Source organism: Hermetia illucens, chromosome 1 (assembly GCF_905115235.1).
Source record: "Hermetia illucens chromosome 1, iHerIll2.2.curated.20191125, whole genome shotgun sequence".
Lineage (NCBI taxonomy): Eukaryota > Metazoa > Arthropoda > Insecta > Diptera > Stratiomyidae > Hermetia > Hermetia illucens.
Genome location: NC_051849.1, coordinates 124,432,889 through 124,443,843, shown reverse-complemented (window position 1 = coordinate 124,443,843; position 10,955 = coordinate 124,432,889). Strand labels below are relative to the sequence as shown.

The 10,955-nt window shown below is 38.0% G+C and overlaps 1 protein-coding gene across 4 annotated transcripts in view; it reads left to right on the top strand.

The window, feature by feature from the left end:
- The first annotated feature begins 1,310 nt into the window (after nt 1-1,310).
- LOC119652338 (protein smoothened) overlaps nt 1,311-10,955 on the top strand; it is a 56,174-nt gene continuing 46,529 nt past the window's right edge. The window contains exons 1-2 of one of the 4 annotated variants that reach the window (XM_038056387.1): nt 1,311-1,663; nt 1,741-1,805. In XM_038056387.1, the coding sequence (XP_037912315.1) occupies nt 1,801-1,805 (5 nt within the window). In that variant the 5' untranslated portion in view covers nt 1,311-1,663; nt 1,741-1,800. The other 3 variants (XM_038056377.1, XM_038056368.1, XM_038056359.1) reach the window with 3 other exon arrangements.

The following is a 10,955-nucleotide window of genomic DNA, read 5'->3' as shown; positions in this document are numbered from 1 at the left end:
TGGCTGTTTATGGGTTACTTCATAAGATGAAGAAATACACACAAGAAAACCTCTAAGTGCCATCGGCACACAAACACATTAATCACGTGGGCAACTCAAGTTAGATGAAGCATTTACTCAGATTATAGATGACCAATCAGCATTATGGCAATCGCAAATGCATTCTCACTCGTGGCGACAATAAAGAAATCACATCATAATTCTTGGAATTGGTGCTGGGTTGAGTTTTTCATTAATGCAATCTTGTTCAACGTCATCTTAAAGATATAAGCCCATAGGATTGACAACTCTAAAGATGAGCAAGCAATACGTTAATTTCTACATTTTACTCAATGTCACGAATCGTGTCTATTGAATGTGTCGTACATGTTTTTAAAGGTCAATAAAATTTTCGCCAACAAATATAGTTTTCAACTAACTTGATTTTTGGTTGTATGTAGAAGGTACGCTGGCAATAAATGGTTCAGCTGAACAAATTAGATTGGTTTTTCTAGGTATAGTATACCAACCATCGCCAATGGTAGAATGTGGCGGTGGTAGCGTGATAGTCTAATAAAAATTGGCAAAAATATGGATAGATTCGTTTATAAAAACAATGATATCATATGCTGAAGAAAAAATGCCACTTATCCAGGGAGCTAGTTTAAAAGTGGTTATTGGATCAAGATGTGGACATATTACCATAGTCATCGCAATCATTTGCTCTCAACCCCATAGAATATTTCTGGGAACATCTAAAATGAAAAATGAGGCTGAGATGTGCTCGTAATGAAGCTTAACTATTGTAATCGAGTGGAAAAGGATCCTGTTGAAGTTTGCCGGAATCCAGTAGACGTAATACATTAATTAAGACGAAAGGTTATGCCACCAAATATTAATTACAGATTTACCCTTTTAATCTTTCCAACAATTTTTATTATCTTTCCATATTTTTGTCCGATGTAAACGTAAAATTTTAGCCTTAAAGCCTAAAAATACACTTATAGTGAAAAATTATACGCATATATTTTATTTATTATCAAAAGCAAAAAATATTTTATAGTATCTTTGAAAAAAGTTATTGTATAAAAATCTTTTCATACGTCTAGTTGCTACTGGGCGGTATTACAATGGTTGAACCTTTAAAACGTGCTGATGCTGTTTGGGCTTCAGTAAACGAGTTGTATCTTTGTTGATAACCATGTTGCCTGTCTGTGGGCGGCTTTACGATAAAAACCGCTGCATTAAAAATCAAGACGTATGTCATCACGCCATCTGTCCGATTTTTATAATAACACTATGGATCGTTTACGCTAAGAACTAAGCAAAGTGTTTACCTCCACTGCCTACCACTACTTGCTTAGAGGCGAGAATAGTTTTGTCAAAAGTTGCGTGGATTTGAGATGCTCTTGGGTGGTCTATGAAGTGAGGATCTAAACAGTTGCAGATAAAGTTTTTTTTGCTTAAGCTCGATTCAACAAACAAAATTCATCCATTTTTTTATATTATCGACGTTGAATTTGCCGGTCTTACTGCGCAGGATAAAAAGGATTTAGGATCGTGGATTATTTCAATAAGTATATGACTATTGTGCGTTAGTGACAATTTACCGTGTTTATATGGATGTGACTCTAAGGCAGGATCGAAGTTTGAGTTGTTCTCATCGCAGCGCAGCTACATGTTGGTCAGTTGTGGCTGGAATGTTTATATACTCTGATGCAATTTTATGACGCTTGTAACGATTCTAACTTTCCTAGACAGGCAATAATCGTTTTTACGTGCCGTCAATTGTTTTGAAGAGGCCCATTCACCGAATAAGCAATGAGGTAATTGAGATTTACTTTTATGTTCAGTTGACTTGATTTAATTGCGTTACATAGATGATTGGTGGGGAGCTGCTTTAGTTTGACCTTACTCTTTGGTACTTTATTAATAAAAATTAATGATATTACTGAAAATGTTCCAATGTACAAAAGTTTTAGTGTCATATAAGAACACTTTCCCATCACAAAAGCAGTTTTCACCCATAAGGTATTAAAAATTTGGACACACTTGCTATTCACAACATTTTCTTAGATCAAGTTTCCCAGATCCATTGTACGAGTATTTTGCGTTCATTAGGGTTTACTTCACGCGAAGCCTAGAAAGCAAGAGGTATAGCTATAATGCATTTGGTTCTGTGGAAAATGACTACATTTGCATTGATTTTAAATAGAAGATATTAAATATTGTTTTACAAATTCTTATAGATAAAAGTTCTGTTCATGCGAGCAGAAATCGCAAAACCTGCAAAACACATGAATGAAAAAGATAACCATACATAGGCTGAGCAATATTGAACCGTCGCACAAAATGCATATTTGTTCAAAGAAGGGGTAAAAGGAGTTGTATCTGTTTCTTTAGAAGAACGTATCGTACTCTGTTGGATACAGTGCAAAGAAATATGACGAACAAAGATAAAATAAAACCCTTCTGATAGCGAATCATCATCATCATCAATCGCGCAACAACCGGTATCCGGTCTAGGCCTGCCTTGATAAGGAACTCCAGACATCCCAGTTTTGCGCCGAGATCCATCAATTCGATATCCCTAAAAGCTGCCTCGCATCCTGGCCTACGCCATCGTTCCATCTCAGGCAGGGTCTGCCGCGTCTTCTTTTTCATCTTTTTGGGTCGGTTCATCCTCATCCACGGATTAAGTGACCCACGCTTCGCAATCTATTGAGCCGGATTTTATGCAAAACCTGACGGTCATGGTATTGCTTATAGTTTTCGTCGTTAGGTAGTCTACGGAATCGTCCATCCTCATGTAGGGGGCGGCCAAGAGTTTGCAACTTTTCTTGCTAAGAACCCAAGTCTCCGAGGAATACACGAGGACTGGCAAGATTATTGTCTTTAACAGTAAATGCTTTGACCCTATGGTGACGTTTCGAGCGGTGTAAACATAAAACCTTATTAAAATCGGTTTACTGTCTGTCTGTCCGTCACACGCATTTTTCTCGGAGATGGTGGTAGCGATTGACACCAAGTTTGGTAGAAAGGTGGGAACTTTTACGTCGAATTTAAGGGGGGTCCCCATACATGCAAAAAGGGGGTGTAAATTTTTTTCATCAAATATAGTCATGTGGGGTATCAAATGAAAGGTCTCGGTTAGTAATTTTCGAAGCCGGTCTTAGTTTTGACATTCGTTGAAAAGGTGGGGATTTGGGGGGGGGGGGAGGGGGGTTTGAAAGTGATCATTTTTTAACCAATCCATTTTCAGAAACTACCCAACCGCAAAATCTGAAAAAAATCAGGGGGCTGCCACTATATGGTGCCTAGGCTCCGAAATACCCTTCATACCGATATCTGTTCAAATAATGTTAATAATAGTACATTATTATAATTTTTAGTAATTGACAGGAAAACCCCCTTTAAGTTCACCCTAGAATCACAAAATTTTACAGCAATATAGGCTATAGCATAGAGCATGATCCTTTCATACCTGAAGCGTCTAGCTTCCGGTTTCCCGACTTGTTGTAAACTGAAATAGGCTTTGTTGACAGCCAACAATCGTGCGCGGATTTCATCGTCATAGCTGTTATCGGTTGTGAGTTTCGGCCCTAGATAGGAAAAATTTTCAACGGTCTCAAAGTTGTAGTCTCCTATCTTTATTTTTCCCGTTTAACCAGTGGGGTTTGATGTTGGTTTGTTTTTGGTGGTGACGTTGCTAATCGCTGCGTGCCCAAGATCTCCGCCGCCTGCTCGATCTGGATGAAGGCAGTTTGTATGTCTCGGGTCTTTACTCTCCATGGTGTCGATATTGTCAGCATAGGTCAATAGTTGTGTGGACTTAAAGAGGATCGTACTCCTTGCATTTACCTCAGCGTCACGGATCCCTTTTTCCAGGGCCAGGTTAAAGAGGACGCATGATGGGGCATCCCTTTGTCTTAGACCGTTGTTGATTGAATGGTCTTGATAGTGATCCTTCTGTTTTTATCTGGCCTCGCACATTGGTCTTATCAATTTCGTCGGGTGGTATGGACCTGGAGGACTAGTTGATACAATTTGTCTCGTTTTTAGGCCCGGGAGAGTTATTTTCGTTAAAAAAGATTTCCCAGCGGTCACCACGTGGAGGTGGAGATAGGGTTTGGTAGTAGAGCTGTTGGTGTTGGTTCAGCAGGTGCAGGTTTTATGCTCCAGCGCAGATACCAATCCACGTTTCTCCCTGGGGCTTGTACTACCTTTTGACCACTCGCGGATGGCGAATAAAACTGGAAATTCTATTTTCATAGCAAAATTGGAACCTAATAGCCAATTTCTCAACGCTGACATGCAGTTTTTTTAAAATTTTGGTGTACATATTCGCTTCCATATTACCATCTTCGAATACCACCTTGCCTACACAGCAAGCTCTGCAACATTCCCACAATATTGCATTAACATTTCTTGAAAAAAGTTATATTACAAAGTAATATCATGTTACATGTCCGGTTAGTTTAGTGGTTACAGCACAAGGATGTCATACGGAAGGTCGTGGTTTAAATCGCACTGGTGGCAGTAGAATTTATATCGTGATTTGACGTCGGATATCAGTCGACTCAGCTATGAGTACCTGACTCAAATCAGGGTAATAATCTCGGGCGAGCGCAATGCTGACCACATTGCCCCTTATAGGGTACTGTATTCCTGTAGTGGAACGTTACGATATCGAATAAAGTGCTTTAACACACTTCAAGGCCCTGATCCAATTGAATTGTTGCGCCAACGATTATTATTATTATCACATTACTAAGTAGTATGACCTCTTGTTTCTCTAACTGTAAATATGATATTATATCATTAACACCAAATATTAATACTCGGCAGCCCATAGTACCACATATTAATTAATATTCAGTAGAGACGGCTTGTTTGCACTGACTGTTTTTATTATTTAAAACAAGAAAATCAAAATTATTCCTTTAAATGAGTGAATTCTATTTACCCTCCCATATGCGCATTTCCGTTGCTACATGCTACCTTCATAAACCACTGATGCTACTTTCAACAGTGGATTATGATAGTAAAGACCAAGATATTGTTATATTTATTGCTATACCCAATTCATAATCCTAAAAGTTCTGTAATTATACTATCCTAATAAGTCCATCTGAGAATTAATTTGAAGAGCGGCGAATGAGCGCTTCCTAGATCCTTCTTTAGACGAGTTTTCTGAGTTTGTCTATCTATAAAGAAAATTTCGTAAGGATCAGGCTTTGCCTGCTTGCCCTTTTTCAGTACTTCTACCTAGTGCATTACATGTCCTTCTATTATGTGTTTCTTGTGTTGTTGTCTATTCTGCCGTCTGACTAATTATGCCTCCTTTAGATGCTCTCTAACTTGGGCATGAACCATTCTTTTTGTCTGGCCAATGCACGTTTTGAGACAGTTATTGCACTTCATTCGGTATATCTCGCTCTTTTCTTTATGTTCTTTTTAGTTCTTCTCTATAGTTAACTTGAGCGTATATTTCCTACTGGAGCCAACTATCTCTTATGTCATTTTTAGTCAAATTCGTCCGTATCTCATTCAAAAATTCTTTGGAGCAGGTAATACCTATTCTATATGGTTTGCTTTTACTTTTTAAGGTTTTGTGTGAAACAAAACTTTATTAGAATCGACGGGAGGTTTGTCTGTCTGTCACAACCGATTTGCCACGAAATTTGGTGAGATCACAGGTCCACATATCACACTTGTGAGTCTAGTAGCGCCATTTTGTGTTGAGTTTAAGGGTGGCACCCCATATATGCTAAAGAAGGGTGCAAAATTTGATCGGTTGACGCGAGATTTGGTAAGAACGTGTGGTCTGTGAATCCCTTTACATGTTGCCAGTGGCATCATTTTGAGTTGAGTGAGGTGCTCCCCATACATGCGAATGGGGGTGCAAAGTCTTTTCCACAGAATCTGGCCATATGTAATATCAAATGAAAGGGCTCAATTAGTATTTTTCTGAAACTGATCTTGTTTCTGATATTGGGTGAAGCATAGGGGAATGAGGGCTCAAAATGCATGCCCCAAAAAGTGTAATAGGTCTCGCTCTCAGAACCTACCCAACCGAAAAATGTGCTCGTCCTGTCGCTCTCTACAGTTTAGGACTGGCTCTGATAGTAGCCATTAGTTTCTCGGCAATGTCCTTCTCCCGTAGAGCCTTGCAGATACACAAAGCTTCTCGAAATCGATAAAGAATAAACTTCACGACTATCCGAAGGGTGGTAGTGTGTTGGATACAAGAGGAATTGCTTCCTAAGGATCAAGCCGAGGTTAGTCAATACTAATACTAGTCTAGTGCTCTTTGATAGGGATCGGATTATTTTAGCGACTCCTTTTACAAAAGTAGTAAACACACGAATTCCCCTACATTCATTCATAACAGGTGATTCGGGGACTAACACTCTAAATCTCGATGTCAACAGTTTGTAATTGGATTCAGGAATGTTCAAACGACGCTATCGAAGATCTCCAGAATGCTTGTTTGTTCCAATTTCAAGCTGGCCATTCTGGGTAAGATGGTGGGACTCTGGGGAGCACTTCTCCCTTTTGCGGCACTGTGCTGCTGTTTTATTCTGGCAAGTCCATCGAAAGAAAACGTCAATTCGCCTCGTCATTGGTGACACACTGTTCGAGCGCCGAGTCTGTCATAAGGCCAATTGGGTCTCAACTAAATGGTAATGTACATTTAATCAGATGAACAAAGTCACAATCAACAACAAAGTTAGGAGTTGTATCTTGGATGCGCGAAATAATAGAAGCGAGCGAAACCGATGGTAGTCTGCCTTCGCTACTGTATCCCGACCGCATCTTCTCACAGGAGTGAGGAGCTTCGACCTCCGAAGCTTAACACGCCGTCCGGGTGATCGTTTGACAGTGGGAAAATTATCCTGCTGACCGGACGGCAGATATCTTGAGAAGATTACCGGAGAATATTAGTGAGCACTGCGTCATAATCAAAAGTGCTTTTTCTTCCGGCGCAAATAAAGATGTTCCCCACATCCCGAAAGGCCGCCAAAAGGTCTAGCTGACTGCCGGTACATGGGAGCGGATCGAGGAGCGTAGAAAATGGACTGGAATGCTGTGAATATGAGATATTACCCATCGAAATGAAGAAGGGGATTATCGCCAAGATTCCGAAGAAGGATACGCGTCTTGAATGAGATAATTTTATGGGTATTTGGGTGTTCCCTGTCGTCGCGATTGTAGTTAAAGTTATCCTTCACCGCATTACAGAATAACTTAATCGGGGGAGAGTTCATCTGGTCTTCGTCGATTTTGAGATGTGTACCAACAACGTGAACGGGAAGTGTATTTGAGATGTTCTATGTAGGACGGGTATTCTGGAAGAGCTAATAGCTATTATCAGAGCGGCAGAAGTTCCCAAATGTCAGGTGTTGCAATGTTGTCAGGTGTTGAATATGAAGTTCGAAACGGTGCTCAGCAAGGTTGTATCCTATCATCGTTAACACAGTCAAATACAAATCTCAACTTCTTTTATACTTTCGGTGAATAATAAGAGAATAGGTGTCTTATTATAGTAACTGGGGAAAAATTTGATCATGTCAAATTTTTTCAAAAATGGGAGTAACTGTTTTTAAGGTTAATAGCTTCCGGTTTCCCAACTTGTTATATATAGTGGAGGCATCATATTCTGTTGACTTCTACATGCGAAAGGAGATGTAAATTTTTTTTCGCAGAATATGGTCATGTGTGAGGGGTATCAAATGAAATGGCTCAATTAGTACTTTTCTGAAACTGATCTTGTTTCTGATATTGGGTGAAACATAGGGGAATGAGGGCTCAAAATGCATCTCCAAAAAGTGTAACAGGTCTCGTTTTCAGAACCTATTCAATCGAAAAATCTGCATGATGGTGCATCTATACAGAATCTAGACCTCAAAGTACATTCCATTCCGATATCTGCTCAAATAAAGTTAATAATAACATATTACCGTATTGTAGAAATTTAACCAAAAATCTCCTTTAAGTTTAAGCTAGAAGTACAAAATTTGGTACCGTTATATTATTATACTTAAATGGAAAGTTTGAAGGAAATCCTGCTATTATTAGCAAAATTGTAGAAGGTTAAAATTTTGAATTTCCCTTGAATTTGTCGCAATCGTGTCATCGATATTAGTTTTGACATTTTTGAAAAAGGAAGGAGTGCGGGGGTCTGAAATGGGTCAGTTACTTCAAGGATCCTTTCTCAGAAACTACCCAACCCAAATGTCTGAAAATAATGTGATAGTTTATGCAAATTGTACTAGGTCTCAAAATACTCTCCATATCTATATGTGTTTAAATAAAGTTAATAGCATATGACCGAACTCATTATAAGTACATTATTTAGAAATTGATTAAGAACCCCCCTAAGTTTATCCTAGAATCCTCAAATTTCGCAGTAATATAGACTTCATTACTGCTACATATTATGGAGCATAAAACTACGAAATTTCGTGGAAATCATAGTACTACTAACTGAGTTATAATAGGTCAAAATTGTCACTTTTGTCCAAATTCATTGTATTATAAGAATGAATGTCAGTATCATACTAAAGTGAATGGTCTAGGAAACTAAATGTATAAACATTACGAGCTAGATACAAATGGGATACAAAGCAGTTCATACTTGAAACATTTAACTTCCGGTTTCCCGACTTGTTTTCAGTTTTTTTGTATATCAATGCCAATTACTCGAAACAAATACAGTCCTTGGCCCAAAAATTGCAAACACTTGGAAGATGATAAAGTTTTTATTCAAATATATTTTTCAGTATGAAAGGTGATATATTCATAAAAAAATTATTTATAGTATTATAGCAACAGGTCTAAAAAGGGATATATATATATTATATAATATATTCAAGATTGGGTAAAAAAGTTAAAATTAACGCTTTTAAATTGAAGGATTTTGAACGAATATCGATATTTATCTAATCGAATTTAAGTCTCGCTTGGTTTATTATCTTTGCTAAGCCGTAGGCTTTTTATCAGCCGTTGAAAGCCGGCATTCTTCAATCTCCTTCGCAAATTTCGCTCCAAAACTTCTACGCCAGCATCACGAGCCTGGTTCGCAGTAGCAATTGCTACAATTTTTCGTTCTGGCCAAGACCCCCTGGTCTTCTTTTTTCGTTCATAACTTTCCCACTTTGAAGAAATCACAGATAAATTTGGTTCACTTTTTTTATTTTTGGATCACTACACTCTTTTTAAGGTGTTGTGTGATTCAATTTTTGTCTGTCTGTTGATCACACCCGATTTACTCGGAAACGGCTGAATCAATTGTCACAAATTTTGTTGAGATGTGGCCTATGAATCCCTTTACATATAGTTTAAGGGGTGGCTCTCCATACATGCGAAAGAAATTGCAAAATTTGAACGGTTGTCGCCAAATTTGGTGAGAACGTGTGGTCTGTGAATCCCTTTACATATAGCGAGTGGCAACATTTTCTGTTGAGTTTAGGGGTACATGCGAGTGGGGGTGCAACATTTTTTTCACAGAATATGGCCATATATCAAACGAAAGGGCGCAATTAGTACTTTTCAAAACTGGTTCCATATTTGATATCTGGTGAAACGTAGGAGACTGAGGGCTCAAAATGTATGCCACAAAAAGTGTAACATGTTTCCTTCCCAGTATATATCTAACTGAAAAATCCAAAAAAAATCACGGTGGTGCATTAAAATGAAATCTAGGTTTGAAAATAAATCCCGTTCCGGAATTTGCACAAATAGTTTGAAAGAAATCCAACTACTATTAATCAAGTTATAGAAGTGACTATGTCAATTCGTCAATACTACAACAAAGTGAGCTCATACGAACGGAGGAGGGGCGCAGGGAAACATTTCGTTTTAGTTTTTTTAATCATTGATATATACTATGCAACATAATTCATCGTACGACATTTTAAAACGTTATAAACTGCATTTATTTGAATCAACTCAGAATAAACAGTATAAAAAGAGAAACATAACAAATAGGCTACTCAAATAAACTTTATATTCATTCACAGTTTCTGCAAAAATTAATAAAGTAATATAAATTCTAAGCGACAAAAGTGACCGTACGACTATTATTCTGAGTTATTTGTCTATTGGTTAAATATCAACATTTGGTTGCGCCTCCTTTGACTTGCATGTTTGCTTGCATCCGCCATGGCATAGATGATACAAGTTTGTGCGTAATACTTTGAGGTTTACTATTCCATTCATCCTGTACAGCCTTTTTTAGAGAACTCTGTGAAGCAATGTGGTGTTTGTGAAACTGCTTTTCGTGGTAGCCCCACAAATGCTCAATTGGATTTACGTCTGGACTCTGCTTTGGTGAATGCAGCTGCTTTGGAACATTATACAGTAGCCACTAACGTACCATACGAGCTGTATGTTTGGAGTCGTTGTTCTGTTGGAAAATTTAATTCGGACCCAAACCCATTTTATTGACAAATTCCTGTAAATTGTTTTTCAAAATATTTAGGAACACATGCTGGTCCATATTGCCATCAATAAAGACTATACTACTGATCCCTGAAAAATTCATATTGCCCCAAAGAAGCACTTTACCTCCGCCGTGTTTCACGATGCTCCGTAAATTCTTTGCCTCTTTACACTAAACTTTTTGTGGACCATGGTGAATAAATATCTTGTATTGGCTTTCATCTATAAACACAACTTGTTTTCAGCACGATATGTCCTCGTCTTTTTGCAGAGAGCAAATTTTTTTCTTTTAAATTTTTTAGCTCGACTGATGACAGGGTTTTTTTGTAGTTATCCTAGAGAAATGCCCGTGTTTGTTTAAAGTTCTTTGCGCCGTCCTTGTGCTAACGTCTACATTACACTTTTGTAATAGTTCTTCTTTTAGTTTTACAATAATTGTCCTTGGGTTTTACATATTGCACTGACTATCACTCTTTTTAACGTTTTGTGTAAAACAAAACCTTATTAAAATCGGTTTACTGTCTGTTTGT